At 41.7% G+C, this 19,586-nt stretch overlaps 1 protein-coding gene across 3 annotated transcripts in view; it reads left to right on the top strand.

Moving 5' to 3' along the window:
- Positions 1 to 19,586, top strand: part of STIM1 (stromal interaction molecule 1) — a 198,822-nt gene that overhangs the window by 152,020 nt on the left and 27,216 nt on the right. For all 3 annotated transcript variants that reach the window (XM_004381923.1, XM_004381922.3, XM_023736506.1), the window contains exons 4-5: positions 6,455 to 6,566; positions 10,125 to 10,240. In XM_004381923.1, coding sequence (XP_004381980.1) covers positions 6,455 to 6,566; positions 10,125 to 10,240 — 228 coding nt within the window. The remainder of the gene's footprint in view (positions 1 to 6,454; positions 6,567 to 10,124; positions 10,241 to 19,586) is intronic.

The raw sequence follows: 19,586 nt of genomic DNA, 5'->3' as shown, positions 1-19,586 counted from the left end.
CAGTCTTCCTTATTCATTGTCTGGCTTTCACATGCACAGGAGGCGATTGAAAACACCATGGCTTGGGTCAGGTGCACCTTAGTCTTCAAGGTGACATCTTTGCTTATCATCACTTCAGAAAGGTCTTTTGCAGCAGATTTGCCCAATGTAATATGTCTTTTGATTTCTTGACTGCTGCTTCCATGGTTTTGATTGTGGATCCAAGGGAAATGAAATCCTTGACAATTTCAGCCTTTTCTCCATTTATCATGGTGTTGCTTATTGGTCGAGTTGTGAGGATTTTTGTTTTCTTTGTGTTGAGGTGTAATCCATACTGAAGGCTGCAATCTTTCATCTTCATCAGTAAATGCTTGAAGTCTTCACTTTCAGCGAGCTAGGTTGTGTCTGCATATCACAGGTTGTTACATAGTAACAATATAAGATACATGTTAGAAAAGAACTGTGTATAAAGAACCTGCTCAATAAGCAAGAAAGGGAGAGCTAGTAGTTATTTTGAGAGTTTTAGAGGCTAGAGTTCTGAAGTGGGTCCCAAAGAGTTTCAACAAGCAAAGAGGTAGAGCTGGGTTATAAGGATTGGTGTTAGCAGGCTAAGATGCAGAAAAAGAGCTTTTCTGGCAGAGAAAATAGCCAAGGCCTAGAAGCCTGAGAATGATGTTCCAGGGTGAGTAAAAGAATAGTACAAGATACTGCCTGATTCTGGATGAGGACTGCTAAGTTAGGGGCTACAGCAGAGGCAGCCTCAAGGGCCAAGTTGTGAAGTTTAGGTCACCTGTTAGTGGGATGAGTTATACTGTGAGTCCATTGGTCTTCAGTTGGAGTATACATACTCTAGAAGAGCATGGACAAGGCAATTGGCATGCCAGAAAAAAACACTAGAGCTTGGGTTTATATTGTATTTATTTTTACCTCATTCTTTGTTTCTATGTATGTTTTATAATTTACCTAATGCCAATTCATGAACCTAATTTATAGACAGATATATTGGCAATATGTGCTCAACTTTTTTTTACAGTTAGATTATTTCCTTAAAAAGGCTTGCTGCCTACAAAGAATCACTTACTGCATCTGTCTTGTGGGGGACCATTTGTTGTGGAACACTCCAGAGACTGGCCTTTTCTGATTCTCTGCAGCATTGTTCTTCATTTTGCTGAGACATGTGGTCTTTGATCTGGTTAGAGGCCACATGGACAAGGCTCAGGGGATGCGAGACTCGTGACTGTAGAAAACTGTTTCTCATTTGCATGTCCTCCTGGGATTTGGGCATGTGAGTCATTTGGAGTTTGCCTCTCTACTGAGCTCTTCTTGCCAAATTCTGTAGCCTCTCTCCAACAGCCAGAGCTCTCTGTACTTGCTGTTGCCTTTTTCCTAATTTTGACCCAGGGATTCTTCCCATTTTCTCTTTCGGAATGAGAAAGCAGAACATGACTTTCAACTTTTAGTTACTTAGAGATTAGGGGCCCTAATAGTTCACTGTTGAATGATATCTTCCTGCAGGGGCACAGGATTGCTATCAGAGAATGATGCAGCTCATCCTGGCTTACTTTGTTTAGACTGCAGTGACTCTGGATAGAAGATACCATGCTGCCAAGCCCTTTGTAGGTAGGGCATCTGCCTAAATAACAGGACCGTATTATAGAGCTCAAAAAACTGCCTTGAGGTTTAGCCTTTATCCTTTTCTTTCCCTACAGCTTAGCAATGTTGGAGTGGTCCAGAATCCAGCCTCACTAGGGTCCACTGACCCGTTTTAGAGTCCTTGGCCTCACTTCCTGTAAGTGCCCAGAGCAGTGGTTCTCAACTAGGAGTGATTCCGGCCCCCCACCCCCTCAGTGGACATTTAACAATGTCTGAATACATTTTTGATGGCCATGACTGGGAACGTGCTACTGGTATGTAGTGGGTAGAGGCCAGGCATGCTGCTAAACGTCCTGTAATGCACAGGAAATCCCCTCTCCACCACACACACATAATGAAGAATTGTCCTGTCTAGAATGTCAGTGATGCAGAGATTGAGAAACCCTGTCTAGAGTGACTCCTGCCTGCCTCCAATTGTAGCACAGGGTGCTGATCAAGGAGTTTCTGCATGCCTAGGGTCTATGCTCAGGCTTGTATCAAGGAATCTTCCCAGCAGACCAAAGGTCCTTGAAGCACCACTGGCCTCAGGCCTTTTTAGCAACAAAAAGGTGACCTTCTTTCTATTCCACACACCAGGCAGAAAGGCCCATTTGTGCTGGATGAGACTACATTCTCTTGGCAGCAGTGGCTGGAGTGTGTTGTTCTCTGCGTTTTATAGGCTAGCATTTGTCTGTCTGCTACATCTGTGTGTCACTCTCCTATGCCTTCATTACCCGATACTCCAGATTATAGTAAACAATCGCATTTGTAAGGTGTGAGGATATGTACTCATCTTCAGGAATAATGGCTAGTGTATTCTACTTCCCCTAACACTTCTTTAACCTCAACTTCATTATCCCTCCTTTTCCAAAGCCCAGGATTTGAATGTATCATTTGTAAATTAATTTCTCTCTGTTTTTTTAACAATGATATCATCCACATGAGCTATATATTTTTCTATATATATGTATTTTTTGTTGTTTGTAAGCTCACAATCAGAACATTTCTGGAACTCCTTATTCAGGGTAGTGTTTCTCTGAGTAAATTCTCATTGATGCCACTGTGTGCAAATCTCTATTTTAGAAACAGTGAAGTAAGGAAAAATGAAGAGGACAGGGTCCAAGCCATAAATGTTTGCTGACTACTAATAGGAAATTAGACATAATTCTTATGAAAGACAGTTTTTGGTAAAGATATGGATCTTAAGAGAAGAGGGGGATGAATCTCACCATATAATTTTGCTTCAAAACTTTTTTGGCTCCTTGTTCACTCTCAAACTTGAGGAATGTAGAAATTCCTTATAAGGGAAATAATTTATCTTGGATTTGCAGCGCTGACTTAAATTATTTTTATTTTTAATGTTATTTAAATATTTAATTTAATGTTATTTAAATTTAAAACAAGATTTAAGTCACTATATAAAATTTTATACAAATATCAACAAAATTTACAGTAAATAAAAACAAATTTCAAATCCAATAAGTTAATACATTTTTGCTGAAGCTAAATTGTCTCCATGCTCTTTCAATGCCTATACTACTGGGTGCCATCTCATGACTCAGTCCTCCCACCATTTTTCGCTGTATAAGCTACTGTAAAACTTTGATTTGTATAATACATCATGATGTCATATGACTTTCACTCAGCTCAAACACATTGTGTATTAAGTCTACTTCTAGTCCTTTATAATTGATTCTTGATAAAATATGGAGGTAAACTTATTATCTTTGTGTCTAAACACCACACAGATATCAACATGGCTTAAAAGGGATTCTTTTTATGATTATCCATTTAAAAAAACCATATTACCAATGACCGCCCTGACAGGGAACACAACAGAGAGTCCCTGATGGAGCAACAGAAAGATGGGGTGCAGAACTCAAATTCTAGTAAGAAGAGCAGACGTAATGGTCTGACTGAGACTGGAGGTACCCCGGAAAGCATGGCCCCTGGACTCTCTTATCAGCCCAGAACTAAAACAATTTCCGAGGCCAACTCTTCAGACAGGGATTGGACTGGACTGTGGGACATAAAGTGATACTTGTGAAGAGTGTGCCTCTTAGTCAAGAAGATACAAGAGACCAAAGGGGCTGCTTCTGTACAGAGGTGAGAGGGGAAGGCAGAGAGGGTTAGGAGTTGGTCATGGGGAATCGGGCGGAAAGGAGGAGTGTGCTGTCACAGAATGGGATGAACAATTAGGGTCACATAACAATGTATGTATAAAATTTTGTATGGGAGACTAACTTGAAATGTAAACTTCAGTTAACTACAACAATAAAAAAAAAAAAAAGAAATTAAAAAAAAGCCACAACATTATAATATTGAGGAACAGTTAGCTACAGTGTTCCACATATGGTGATGATGTGATTTGCCATGCTCCGAATGACCACTCAGTGATTACTTCAGTTAGAAGTATTTCCTCTTGACAAGATTGAAAATCCTGTCAATCCGACATAAGCAAAAGGGGAAACTTGTTTGTTGCACAAAACTGAAATATCTATGAATAGGGTTGCCTATAAGCATGGCCTGACTCAGGGCTTAAATGATGTCATCTGGATCCATTCCTTTGCCCAGCTTTGCCTCTGCATGAAGACTTCCAGCAGCATCAGGGAGGCAATATATAGAGCATGGGATATGGAGCCAGACTGGGTTCAAATCTTGGCTTTCCATATCCTGCCTGGGTGACTTGGGAAAGTTATGTAACCTTTGTGTACCTCGTTTTCTTCATCTGCAAGATGAGGATGAAATGGGGCTACCTATTTCATAGGGTGATTATGAATATTAGTGAATTAATATATATGAGGTGCTTAGAAGACTGTCTGTCACATAGTAAGTGCTATATAAGCGACAGCTTCTGTTAATATTATTATTTTTATTATTAATATTATAATTCAGGATAATTTCATCCCAGATACCAGTATAGTGGAAGAGCAAACTCATCCCATACTCTGTAGGTTAAAAAAAAAAAGAAAGAGAGAAAAATCCTAGAATTCAGTTTCTTTGGCCTTGACTTGGATTTTGTGCCCATTTCTGAACCAAGCACCATGGGCAGGAGGATGGAATGTGCTGACTGGCTTAGCTTGGGTTCGTACTGTATTCCTAGGGGTTAATTTAGCTTTACCTCATGCGTATTGGCTAACAGAAAGGGTAGAGTGGTTCCCCAATACAAATTCAGGATACTGTTGCCACCAAAAGGGGGAGCAAATTATGTTAAAAACAACCCATGTCCACTATAGTGCTATCAGGCAGATCATAATAGGTCATCTTGTGATGTTATGGCAGTCTCTCTGGTGATGCACCAACTGGGACAGTTCTTGGTGGTTTCTATCTTTTGGTGGGTAACATTTGTCTCAAAAATTTGAATTGCAGTTATGAAAATATATTTTCTGTAAAAACATCAGTTTGGTCTCTGGGTACTTTTATATTAAAATATCTAAATTGAAGACATATTATTGATTTGAAGCACATCATTACCTAAAACTCTAAGAAAATGATCTACTGTTATAATTGCTTTGCATTAACACAATTATAAGCACAAATGCAACATAGGCACTGAAGTTGAGAGCCTACACTCTTATACACTTAGATGATCCAGAATACGGTTGTTTTTATTATTATTTCTAGGTTATCTTCAAAATAAATATACAAAATGGAAACATTTTCACAGTAAATTGTCTTGACTAGTGCTATCCAATAGAACTTTCTGTGATGATGGAAATGTTTTATAATTTGTGCTGTTCAATACAGTAACCAGTAGTCATATGTAATTATTGAGCACTTGAAGTGTGGCTAGTCTGATTGAGGAACTGAATTTTTAATTTTTTAAATTTTAATTTAATCAATTCAATAGTTAAATATTTAAATTAATTTAAATAGCCACATGTGAAACGGTGGGACTTCACTTAAGTGACCAGAGCAACCTGAGGCAGGCCCTCCCCAGAAAAATACAAATAGCTGCCGTGGCATGGCAGTCAAGGCCGTGCGTTGCATGGCTTCAACTTTCTTCTGCCCCTACTTTGCATTTAAACTGTGTTCTAGACACATCAAATTTCACATCTTTCCTTGCACCTGACCTAATTCTACGTAGAATAACTTCCTCTCCCACACCCATTAAATATGTCAGATGAGCTCTTACTAATCCTTTATGTTGCAATTCATCATCTTCTCTAAAGCTGTCCCTGAACCCCTGGGCAGTTATTCACTTTCTCTACATGGCCTATGTATATTCCTTTATCCACTGGCGCTGTTTAGTTTTTGACCACTTCCACTGAATTGGGAACTAACTTCCTGAGGGCTTGGGACTGAGTGGGCTCTTTGTGGGTGTTAGTTAAATGGATGGAGAGAGGAGGGAAGGATGGATGGATAGATGGAAGGAAGGAAGGTTCTTGACCCTAGTCACACTTACAGTTTTTTTGAAAATATTTTTAAATCAACTTTTTTTGAGGTATAATTTGTGTACAATAAAATGCACCTACTTAAAAGTGTACAGTTAGATGAATTTTGCTGAATATATCACCTATGTAACCACCACTACATTCAAGATATAGAACATTTCCATCACCCCAGAAGGTTTCTTTGTGCTCCTTCCCAGTTAATTTTCAGTTCCCACTCCTGGCTCTTGTCAAAAACTGATCTTCTTTCTATCACTATATATTTAGCTTTTCTTGAGTTTCATGTAAGTAGACTGATACAGTATGCACTCTTTTCATGCTTAGAATTTTGTGAGGGAGAGAGCTGTCAAATACACAAACGTGGTAAATGTTAAGGTCAATATGACTGTGACAAAAAGTACAAGCAATGCTTGGCATTCTGAAGTCATGGCTTTTCTTGTCTCTCCCCACAGTATATAACTGGACCGTGGAAGAGGTGGTGCAGTGGCTGATCACGTATGTGGAGCTGCCTCAGTATGAGGAGACCTTTCGGAAGCTGCAGCTTGGTGGCCATGCCATGCCGAGGTCAGGAGAGTACTGGGTTTCTCTCACATGTGGGTGCAGGGAATAGGCTGGGGCGGGCCTGCCTTCAGGCGCTCTGGCCAGTTAAGTGAGGGCCCACCCTTTTCAGGCCAGAGTCTGTAGACCTCTCCTCTTCTTACATCTGTTGTGTGCTTGTTATAGAGCATGATGGACACTTTGCATCCATTCTCTTCTTTAATAGTTTTTATCAGTCTTGGGAACAATACTAAGAGATGCCATTTATTGAGTGCCTACTATGTGTGTACCAGGCACTCAACACTTTATATACAGCATCTGATTTAATTTTTACATCAATTCTGCAAGGTAAGTATTATTATTCTCCTCATTTTGTAGATGGTGAAACTGGTTAAGTAACTTTTCCAAGGTCATATGGCTAGTTAGGGGAAAAATTATGATTTGAACCTAGATCTGAGTAGACTTCAAAGCTTGTGGTGTTTCTGTTTTCTTGTTCTGTCCCCCAGCAGCTGTTTCTTTTATCACCCAGGAGCCTTCGGGCCCTTTTAGCCTTCCTTGGATTATCCTTATGCAGTTTGTCTGCTTGAACTAAGATGGTGCAGAGGTGGGGGCTAACCACATTGACCACAGCCTCCTCTCTTGGATGACTCCTCCAACAGCTGTTGTATCACAACTGTTTGCTTCCTTTGCAGTCACAATATGCTAGGGCTTGGAATGGGAGTGGGGAGGGGATAGAGTACTGCTTGGAGTTCTTGTTATATCAAACTAGTGACATCTGTCATCTAGTTATTAATCCATTTACTTATTCATTCAACAAATATTTACTGGGTACCTGCCCTGTGCCAAGCACTTATGCTGGGTACTGGGGATAAAGATGACAGCTACCTGCCCTTGCCCTCAAAAGGCTTACTGTCTGGTAAGTGCTGATTACATATGATCTGTCATCTCATTATATAGGTGCATCTGGTTATGAGCTTCAGCAAAGGGGAAAGGGGAAGGTAAAGCTGTTGGAATGCCCACACATTGCAGTCTTCAGTCGCAGAACTACCAGGCACTCCTGCCGAGGCCTAGCTGAGCTGGCTGTTCCCTCTTCTGCTGCCTGCAGCCTCCTATTCACAGCTTCTCCCTACTCTGAAGAGAGTATTACTTAATGTTTGTACATCTCTTTCTAGGGTGCTTTCCTACTTGTTATTTCAGTTGATTCTCACAACAATTATGGGAGGAAGGAGTTACTAACCCAGTTTTTGGGTGAGCAAACTGAATCTTGAATATTTTATTATTTATCCAAGCTGGTAAGTGGCAGAGCTGGGATCTGAACCTAGGTCTGCCTGGCTCTATGTGTCCTGCTTTTTTCACTGCACCTTCCTCTTGCCCTGTGTGGCTGAAGATAGGCTTCCTGGCAATATCAGTTTAGCTCTGTTTAATAAAACTTTACTAAGTACGTATCATCTGCTGGGCCCTGAGGACAAAGAGATGCATTAAACCTGACCCCTGCCTTGAGGAGCTCCATATTTAATGGTCTCGATAGACAAGTGAATGGATGGTTGACCATGAAGCTTTAGGATTTAGATTTCTTTTCTCACTATAAAAGGCTAGGCTACCCATATAAATAGAAGTATTGCCTTGTGGATTCCTGGACCATTCCATCTTGGGGAATGGCTATGGCTTGGATTAAAACTCCAGGGTATAGCATAAGAAGTCATTTCTCAAGTCATGGTCTCACTTGGCTCTCCTGTGGCTAGGATTAGACCTAAGACCAGGCCCAGGCCCAGCCAGGCTGGACACAGGAGTAGAAGATGCCAAGCTGTGGCACCTTGGTGATAGCAGGAAGCATAGAGCCTTCATTGCATAGGGTAAGGATGGTTCTAGGCCCATTGCTAGGCAGCGTGGTATAATGGGAAGGGTCTAGGAGATTTGAGTTTGTTTCCTGGCTTTACCACTTCCTTGCTTTGTGACTTTGGGCAAGTTATGCAACTCTGAGTCTCAGTTTTCTTATCTGTAAAATATAGCTAATAATAGAATTGGGTTCTGTTAAGGTTGTTGTGAGAACTAAGTGAGCTATTGTGTGTAGTGTTGGAACAATGTCAGATACACAGTAGTTGCTTTGTAAATATTAGCTCCTTTATCATTTCTTTCATTGCTTAGATGTAGATAGCCCTCTAGCTCATAGGTTTCTTTGAGAAGAAGTATAGATAAGATGACAAAGTTTAATTTGATCAGCTAGATGAAGTCCAGTATACTTGGTGATGTGCTCTAAAGAAGAGCCCCAAGAACTCTCAGGCTTGTAGGAACCATCTGATGTTACCTCACTTTACACAGAAGGAGGAGTCCCTGGGTGGTGCAGATGGTTAACTCACACAGCTGCTAACTGAAAGGTTGAAAGCTTCCGTCTACGCACAGGTACCTTGGAGAAAGGCCTAGTGATCTACTTCCAAAAAATCAGCCATTAAAAACTCTATGGAGCAGTTCGACTCTGACACACATGGGGTTGCCATGAGTTGGAATTGACTCCACAGCAACTGTTTTTTTTTTTTTTTTTTTTTTTTGTACACAGAAGGAAACTGAGACCCCAGGAAAGGGGGGCGGAGCAGCTTATGATCAGATAAGTGAGCCATTGGTAGAACTTGGACCAGAAGCCAGATCTCCTGACCCCCCTGATCACAGTGCCTCACTGCCTCTCTTATAGGTGGGCTTGATTGCTTTCCAAAGCCAGAGAAGTAGTTCCTCCTGCATGTGCAGGCAGGAGTATATAAATCATACACTGTGCTGTCAGAAGAATCTTTTCTAGCTGGGGAAGTACAGCTATGCATCAGAAAAGAGCACCAACCTTACAGGATCTTATGGTATCAAGTCCTCACTTGTGGGACCCAGATGAGTGATTCTCAACCTTTCATATCTTATAACACTCTCCTCCTACACCCACTGTGTTCCAGCAGAAGAGAAACAAATTCCAGTTTTTCCCAGGTCATTTTCTTGTTTACAGTCTCTCTATTATTAGAGTTATCATTGACAGTATGGTTGAAGGTCATAAAAAAATTACAGTAATCTGGCTGGGAGTAAATTGTATTTCAGTGACTCAAATACAAGCTAACAAGACTAATGCAATTTTTGTCATCAGCAGGTTTATATTTAATGTGCAATGGATTAGGATTAGGATAATTCAGAGGTCCCCAGAATCACTGGGTAATGTTGTATAAGGTTTTGACCCGGGCTGGACAGGAGAATAAATTTACCAGCGATGGGAGTATGGAAACAGATGTAGAGTGGATAATCCCAGGAAGGAGAGGCATAACAGAAAATTTACACTTGTATGTGGAAATGGTGACTGATGGATAATCCTTAGAGGGTGGGATACTCAGGAAATAATGGACATGGGGAAAGAAGGTGAGAAAATTCTTGGTAATGTGTCTGTGCATACTCCCCATTACGATCCTCTGGTGTAGACTCTTTGTTCTAGAATGCATAGGGGAGCAGTCACCAAGAGCTAGAAGTCGTGGGAGTGTTCCTGGAGTAGGTGGTGATCCTACTGGGATCCTTCCTGTCTTGGCTGGCAGAGAACTGACCCCCTACTCTTTGCCTCAACAGGCTAGCTGTAACCAATACCACCATGACAGGGACCGTTCTGAAGATGACAGACCGGAGCCATCGGCAGAAGCTTCAGCTGAAGGCCCTGGACACAGTGCTTTTTGGGCCTCCTCTCTGTGAGTTTTGTGGAGAGAAGGGCTGCTGCTGTGCCATGGACCCCAAGGCTAGGCTGAGGTCCTGGGTCTCCTAGGCACACCTGCACACAGCTGCAATGCCTGCACTATTTCTACTGGTGTTGAGATGTGGAATGATGGTGTATGTAATCCACCCAGACATCAGCACCCATTTAGTAAAGACATTCAGGAAATATCTACTTTGTGCCAGTGCTGTGCTGGACCCTGTAGGGAGACCTGGATGAATCATATTCTGCCCTAAAGGGATTAAGTGAGTGTTCTAGAGAGGTACACAGTGCTTCTGGGGCCCAGAGGAGGGATAGAGAAGGTTTCCTACAGAAGTGTCATGTGGTTTCTGCCTTTAATGATGCGTAGGGCTTTATTCCATGAAGGTGGCAGGAGAGGGCAATCTAGGTAGAGGAAACAACCTGAGCAATAATATAAAGGCTAAAATGTGAAAGATATGTTCAAGGATAGCAAGTAACTCATAAGGAACTGAATGCCCTTTAGGTGTTCAGTGCTGTTAATGTAGACACACAGAGTGTGTGAACTGATTGCTGAACATCTTTGTGTCCTTGGATGACCAAGAGAACTAAGTGGACTTGCACTGAAGCAAAGGAGACACACTTAGGCCTAAGGTAGGATGGTCTCTTCAGCATGTGGCTAATTGAGAAAAGTAGGTAGTTCAGTCCCAGAGACCTACAAGGTGAGTCAGCCAACCCTACCGTTCTTTCTCTTATTCTAAGTGAACTCAGGGGGAACAAACTCAGTGAGATTTCTTAGAAAATCAGCTTTGACCAAGCAGACTGTCGGGGCCCATTCCCTGCCCTTTAGGAGCTGTTGGCATCAGTTGAGGGTGCCAGCAGCAGAATCCTATGGAGACAGGAACCAGTCCAGAGAAGCAGCTGGCAGGCAGGGTCAGAGGCACTACGTTTCCCTGTCCATGCATTTAGCTTGGAAAGTGCCCAAGCTGATGTATCACTACAGTTGAGCCTACATCTTTTGAAAGTGTGAAATAGAACAATGTGGAAGAAGATTGCTCTCACCTCCTTTGCTACGTTTTTGTTTTTGTTGTTCCTGGGACACATTTTGCTTACCATTAACTGGTAGATTTTGAATGAATGACACATGAATGATTATACCCTTTATGTGAGGCCCACCTTCTATACTGAGCAATGGCCTTTCATTCATTCACCAACATTTACTGAACATCTACTGTGTGCCCATGTAAATGGCAGGGTCCTTGATTTCAAGGAGTTCGCCTAGATGGGGATAGAAGTGTCAATAAATATAGTAAATGTTATAGGTGTCATGTAAGTCTGTCCAGTGTTCAGTGAGGGGCACAAAGGTGCGAGGAGTATTTCTACTGGATGTCAGGAAGCTTTATGGAAAAGTTAATTCTGGAGCTGTGTCTTGAAAGATGAGAAGTGGCCTTATTTAACTTCCCATTAACAGCTTATACCCCTCGTCATATATACCAGCAAGAGTACTTACTCAGAAGACTTACTCCATCAGCCCCTAGGAAGGGAGGTCTTCATCTTCAGCTGCCTGAAATTCTTCCTTAGTCTTTTAAGGTGTATTATTAGGCTGTTTTGTGTTCTGTTTCAAAATAAGACTTACCATATCTGAAAGAATGCATTAGAAACTGCAAGTTAAAGTCGACAAGGATTCTAGTCTTGAAAAATCAGTTTGGGCTGGAGAGCATAGGAACGAGAGTCCTGGATCCATGGTAGTGGGCCTAGGAGATCAGAGTCAGCAAGAGGGCCCCTAATGAATCAGGTTAGACTGATACCAGCACAGAGATATTTTCTCCTAGGCCTGTTTCGTATAGACTGTGGGCTGTGAGTGACCTAACCTAAGGGGATTCAGAGGTCAGCAGGAAAACTCTGTTTCTGAAAGAGGTGGAGCAAAGTTACTAGAGCTAAGAAGAGCTCGTCATAGATCTGTCTCCAATTCAGTTGAACATTTATTGAACTTTTACAAGGTATCAGGCTCTAAGTTAGGACCCCTAGTTATAGAAAGGTGAATAAGTCATGGCATCTGCCCTCAAGGAATTAGCAGTCTAGTTAGGGAGATGAACACATAATCATACAATTACAATACAGGTAGTCCACACTTAACGACCGTCTGGTTTTTTTTTTGGTACATCTTATAGTTAGTAATACGTACTGCATACATTGTTGCAGCATGTAATTTGCTGATGTTATCATTCTCATGCCTACTCCTAAAGACAAATAAAGATTAGATTTATAAAGATACTGATAGAGGTATCTTTACTGATTTACGACGGAGTCATCGTAATGGTACTTATGATGGGGACTACCTGTACAGTGAGATAAAGGCAGTAATGGAGGAGAGAGCTTGATAAAGTTGGAACCCAAAGAAGAAAGCATTTATCTCAGCTTGAGTGAATGAGTCAATCTTCATAGATTTGATGGAGGGGCAAGGAAGGTAATGAGTTCAGTTTTAGACATGTTGAGTTCAAAGAATTGAAGGACATCCAAGAAGAAAAGTCTAGCAGAGAGTTGAACATACACTCCGGAGCTCAGAAGGAAGTTTTAGGGGACTTGAAATGTAGATTTCATAGATTTGATGTATAGAAGACCTGTGTCAGTTAGCTATTGCCACAACTGATACAGAGGCTTAAAACAATAACCTTTTAGTATTGCTCACAGGTCTACAAATCTACAAAGCAGTTTTGATTGATCTTGGCTGGGCTCACTCATGTATCTGTAGTCAGCTATTGGTTGGCTAGGCAGCTGGTTGGCTGGAATGACTGGGTTCTTGTTCCCCATGTCTCTCACATTCCTCCAGCAGGCTAGCCCTGGCATGTTCTCATGGCAACAGTGAGAAATAAGAGAGAGAAGACCCAGTTATTCAAGAGGGCAAGCAGAAGCATCCAAGTACTTTTCAAGCCTCTGCTTGTGTCACATTTGCTGTTGATTGTCTAAGCAAGTCACATGGCAAAAGCAAGTTATATGGTAGAGTAACTGTGAAAGGACACTACACAAAATGCATGGATACAGAGAGGCATGAAAAACTGGGCACAGTAATGCAATAAATCTATCATAATGGACTTGAATGGAAACAGAGTTACTTCCCTAGATTACATTAGCCAATTTGAAAACCAAGATTTTATTCTCCTCCTTCCTTGTCTCCATTTACTCATTCACTTATTCTACATCTATTGAATATTTACTTTTTACTGAGCACTGTGGTTGGCACTGGGAGTGTGCAGGTAAATGAGATGACTTCTGTTCTTAGGGACCTCTCAGTCTAGTGAAGGAGAAAGAAATTGAGCCCAGTCTTATTGGGTGCACAGAAGAGATGACGTATAAGCAGTGTTTTGAATGATGACAAGGATCTTAACAGATAGAGAAGTGGCAGAGCACTCTAGAAAGAGGGAATATTATGTACAAAGGTTTAGAATCATGAAAGAGCATGGTGTATTTGGGGAAGAGCAAATACCTTAGGGGCTAGAGTGTCAAAAAAGAGGAAGACCCTCAATGAGATGGATTGATACAGTAGCAGCAACAATGGGCTCAAGCATAACACTGATTGTGAGGATGGCACAGGATTGGGTAGTGTTTCGTTCTGTTGTACATAGGGTCGCTATGAATGGGAACCTGCTCAACGGCACCTAACAACAACGGAGTGTAAGATATGTTGAAGAAGATAGGCAGGAGAGATTTTATTTTTGTGGTGTTATCAATGGAGAATTTTACTAAGCTGAGTGACACAATTAGGTTTGCTATTTTGGAGAGATTATCCAGACTGCATTGTGGAAGATGTATTGGAATCAGAGAGGCCAAAGGCAAGAAGTTAGGAAATGGGGAAGAAGTAGTAACAGTACAGAAGAGGCATAGTTAACTTAAGACTTATAGGAATGGAGAGGAGAGGGAGGGGATTTGAGAAGGATTTAGGAGATCAAATTATAAATAGATAACTAGATCAGAATGTGGGAAAGCATGTGCAAAAAATTATGACTGCAGAGAATGTGGGAGGAAGTAGTTTCTCCCTGGGCATGAGGCTCAGGGAAGTTTTCTAGAAAGAGTGACGTTGGAACAAGGCCTAGATGAATAGTGAACAATTTTTCTTCTGCCCCACAACTCTGTAAGTTATTTGGTGTCATTTTTTTCCCATTGACTGTAGTGCTAGTACTTCCTCTTGTGTTCTTTCCAGGCCTCTTACCTTCATTTCCTTTTAAGCTGTTTATAATATATAGAAGCAGGGGTGGGGTTGTCAGGTGTCTTTGTTATCTAGGATTAGCCATGAATTTGTGGACTGAGTTTGTGGACTGAGTTCCAACCAGGAGGGGCTGTACTGTGCAAGGCATAAAGGTCCTGCAGTCAGCAAAAGAGCACAGAGGGCATTGTGGCCTGGCCCATATTCCTGCCTCATTCTCTTCTACCTCTGTCTCTAAGCTCTATGTAAGAAGAACCTTTGCTGTCTTTCTACCTTTGCCCTACCTTGGATGGGATTCTTTGCTGACTCAGAGAGGGAAGACAAAAGTCCCAGCAGACTGAGTCTGGAGCTCAGGGGCATCCCTGCCAAGGAGACCCCACAGCCAGCTAATTTCTTCCCCTCTGTTGAACAGTCATGAGCAAGGTCTTTGGCAGGGAAAGAAAGAAGAGGAGGAAGGGGCTGGCATCCATAACTGATAACTACTTCTTGTGACAGATGAACTTCTTGTAATATGCCCCAGCTAAAGATCTGTAACACCTCAACCAGAAATCATAGGCTAGTGGCTCTGGGCCCAGTTGTTCTTGTTTGCCTGCCTAATGGGAGAATTTTGAGGAAGACAGAGTGATCTATCAAGAAACACAGCTTGGAGTGATGTCATATGGGAATGGTAAAATAAGGATCTTCAAAATCCTCTTCTTTATAAAGCAATGAGAACACTGGCGCAGGAAAAAAAAAAAAAAAAAAGAAGTCAAAATCAACTTTTTTAAAACTCTGGAAATTAACCAAAAGGTTGCAACAATCTAGGTACCATTTATTCAAGAAAAAATGGCTGAATCTTGGTAAGAACAGCAAACTTTGTGGCATTTTAACCTGCCTTATCACAATTTCCTTCTCCCTAGTTCCATGGTAGCCTTGATAACCAATGACTCACAATCTTAATGAACAGCAGCAGCCTAGCAGCCGCTAGAGGAGTCAAACCAGGCTGGAGCTCTTTCAAAGCCCCATTCTCAGAGAATTGTCATTATTTGACTTGTCTGGCAGTTTGCTGGAAAACCCCACTACCAAGACTTGTCTTTATCTGACTTGACTCAGAGTTCACTCATTACCAACAACCTGGTGACATTTGTCAAAGACAGCCAGTAGCAGTTGTTTAATATCGAAACTGCCTGAGGTTATGGTAACAGTTGAAGCAAACAATAAGCCAACCGAAAAACCTAAAAGGAATATCTGGGTAGTAAAATGTCCATATGGTGCTTTGAAAAGCGCTAACATATTCCTGGGAATCTAAAAGGCCATGCATATGATTTCTTAGATATGACCTCAAAAATACAAACAACAGAAGAAAAAGTAGATAAATTGGACTTCATCAAAATTAAAAACTTTTGTGCTTCAAAGGACACTGTCGTAGTCATCCAGTGCTGCTACGACAGAAATACCTCAAGTGGATGGCTTTAACACAGAGAAATTTATTTCCTCATGTTAAAGTAGGCTAAAAGTCCAAATTCAGGGCATCAGCTCCAGGGGAAGGCTTTTTCTCTCTGTCGGCCTTCTTCTCTTCAGTGTTCCCCCAGACTAGGAGCTTCTCTGCGCAGGGACCCTGGTCCAAAGGACGCGCGTTGCTCCCAGCACTGCTTTCTTGATGGTATGAGGTCCCCCGTCTCTGTGCTCACTTCTGTCTTTTATATCTCAAGACATCGCCTCAGGATACAATCCAGTCTAGTAGACTGAGTCCTGCCTTACTAACACAACTGCCACCCATCGTCCCTCATTAACATCATAGAGGCAGGATTTACAACATATAGGAAAACCACACAGTACCAGGAATCATGGGCAAATTGATACACACTTTTTTGGGGGGACATAATTCAATCCATGACAGACACTATCAAGAAAGTGAAAAGACAATCCGCAGAATGGGAGAAAGTATTTGCAAATAATTTATCTGGTAAGGGTCTAGTGTCATATATTGAATTGTTTCCCCCACAAATGTGTGTATCAATTTGGCTGGGCCATGAGTCCTAGTATTGTGTGACTGTCCACCATTTTGTCATCTGATGTGATTTTCCTATGTGTTGTAAATCCTGCCTCTGTGATGTTAATGAGGTGGGATAGGCAGCAGTTATGTAAACTCAATCTACAAGATTAGATTGTGTTTTAAGTCAATCTCTTTTGAGATATAAAAGAGAGAAGCAAGCAGACAGACAGGGGGACCTCATGCCACCAACAAAGCATCACCAGAAGTGAAGCATATCTTTTGGACCCAGGGTCCCTGTGCTTGAGAAGCTCCATGACCAAGGGAAGATTGATGACAAGGACTTTCCTCCAGAGCCTACATAGAGAGAAAGCCTTCCCCTGGAGCTGATGCCCTGAATTTGGACTTGTAGCCTACTAGATTGTGACAGAATAAATTTCTCTTTGTTAAAGCCATCTACTTGTGGTATTTCTGTTACAGCAGCACTAGATAACTAAGACATCTGGTATCCAAAATATATAAAGAATTCTTACAACTCGACAATAAAAAAGACCAATAACCCAATTAAAAGTTGAGCAGAAGATACTCAACATCACTAGTTATTAGGGAAATGCAAATCAAAACCCCAGTGAGTTACCACTGTTGTTGCGTGCCATCAAGTGGATTCTGCCTCTTAGCAACCGTAAAACTGCTCCACAGTGTTTCCTAGGCTGTCATCTTCATGAGAGCAGATAGCCAGCTCTTTTCTCTCGTGGAGCTGCTGGTGAGTTCGAACCACTGACCTTTCAGTTAGCAGCTAGAGTGCTTAACCATTGCACCACCAGGGCTCCTTTCTCACCCAGTAGGATGGCCATAATCAAAAAGACAAATAATAACAAATGTTAGTGAGGATGTGTAGAAATTGGAATTTTCATACATTGCTGGTAGGAAGGTAAAATAGTACAGCCACATTGGAAGACAGTCTGGCAGTTCCTCATACAGTTAAATATAGAATTACCATATGACCCAGCAGTTCCACTCCTAGTTATATATCCAAGAGACTTACACACGAATGTTCATAGCAGCTTTATTCATAATAGCAAAAAAAAAAAGGCCAAAAATTGGAAACAACTCAAATGCCCATCAATTGATGAATGGAGAAACAAATGTAGTTTATCCATACAAAGAATAAAAAGGAGTAAAAAAAGGAATGAAGTACTGATACATGCTACAACATGGATGAATCTTGGAAAACATGCTAAGTGGAAGAAGCCAGACATAAAAGGCCATATATTGTTTGATTCCATTTATATGAAATGTCCAGAATAGACAAGTCCATAGAAACAGAAAATGGATAGATGATTTCCAGGTCTGTGGGGCGTTAGGAATGGGAAGTGACTACTAATGAGTATGGGATTTCTTTTGGAGGTAAAGTTGATTGTGGTGATGGTTTTACAACTTGTGGATATACTAAAAATCACTTTACACTGTACACTTTAAGAGAGTGAACTTTAAGGTATGTAAATTACATCTGGTCTCAGTCAGCTGAATCCTGATCCTCTCTTTCTCCATTCTGTTATGCTCCAACTCACCCTTCAAGCCTTCTCTAGGATGCTAGCCGCTCCCCAGGCATGCTCAACTCTTCCTTCTTATTCTCTTCTGGAACCCACAGCCTTTTGCACCTGCTTTCTCTGTAACATTCTGTTTTCCTGTCTGTTATCCATCAAACTGGGAACTTCTTGAGGGCAGAGACAGTTTTGTTCACCTGTCATCCGCACTCAGTATCAGATCCAGCATGGAGTAGGTGCCAGTTGTATGCTAGATGGATGTAAGCGTGAAGTTATGCAGAATGGGGAGGCATGTCCTCTCCAGAGATACAGGAGAGAGGAGAGATGAGTATGGAATCTGACCCAGCCCGGAGGTGGGAAGAACTGCTGCCTACTGAGTGTCTATAGATGCTTGAGGCAGAGCATTTGTTAGATTATAACTAGAAGGGAGAAGGGCACAGGAATAGCCCTTACAGGTTAAACAGACACCCCAACACCACAGAGGGCTGTGTAAATGACAAAAGAAATTCTTAACACATATTTTGACCGTGAGGGATGAATATGTATCTTCCAGGGGCATGAGGTCCAGGGTATTGTGGACAGTAGGGAAGGTGGAGAGAATAGATTGGAAGAGGAGATTCCAGAAGGTGGTAATGATTAGAGGCTCACTTTCTCAGTGTTAACTGGTACTCTGGAAATTCTCACCATTACTCCTGACTCTGTTAACATGTCACTATCTCATTTGTTTACTCCCACCTCCCCTGCCTCAAGCCTGACTGTGTTAACAGTTGACCTCATTTTGCTAATATCTGTCTGCAGCATTCAGGCTGGGAATTCTGCCACCTTCTGGCTCCCAGGTACTCCTTGAGTTCGCTCTCACCTAGACAGCCACATCTGCTCTCCTGAAACCTTCATGGTCTCTCTGACCCTGATAATCTATAGTCACTGGGTATGAGGTGGATTCTGAGAGCTGAGCTTGGGAGGGGATATGCAGGACAGTTATCCTTACTCTTCTTGTCCTCTGGAGCTGTATTTGCCCTTTATGTGCACTTAATGTACTCCCTGTTGTGGGTTGAGTTGTGACCCCCAAAATATATGCTGAAGTCCTAAACCCCTGGTACCTGTGAATGTGACTTTATTTGGAAGAACGTTTTTATAGATGTAATCAAGTTAAGATTAGGTCATTCTGGATTAGAGCGGACCCTAAATCTAATGACTGGTGTCCTTATAAGAAGGCCATGTAAGGACACAAAGGAAACACAGAGGAAAAGGCCACGGGAAGATGGAGGCAGAGATCGGTGTTATGCTGCTATAAGCCAGGGAACACCAAGGATTGCTGGTGACCACCAGAAGTTAGAAGAGGCTAGGAAGGATTCTTCCCTAGAGCGTTTGGAGGGAGTATGGCCCTGCTGACACCTTAATTTCAGACTTCTGCCTCCAGAGCTGTCAGAAAACAAATTCCTGTTGTTTTAAGCCACCCAGTTTGTGGTAATTTGTTACAACAGTTCTAGGATACTAACTAACATAGATTTTGGAACTGGGAAGTGGGGTGCTGCTGTAAGAAATACCTAAAGATGTGAATGTGGCTGTGGAAGTAGGTAATGGGCACAGGCACATGGTAGAGAAAGCTGAGATTGCCTTGAAGAGACTGTTGATGGAAATATGG

The sequence above is a fragment of the Trichechus manatus genome, unplaced genomic scaffold (assembly GCF_000243295.1).
Source record: "Trichechus manatus latirostris isolate Lorelei unplaced genomic scaffold, TriManLat1.0 scaffold00088, whole genome shotgun sequence".
Taxonomy (NCBI): domain Eukaryota; kingdom Metazoa; phylum Chordata; class Mammalia; order Sirenia; family Trichechidae; genus Trichechus; species Trichechus manatus.
This window is presented reverse-complemented; position numbering and strand designations above follow the sequence as displayed.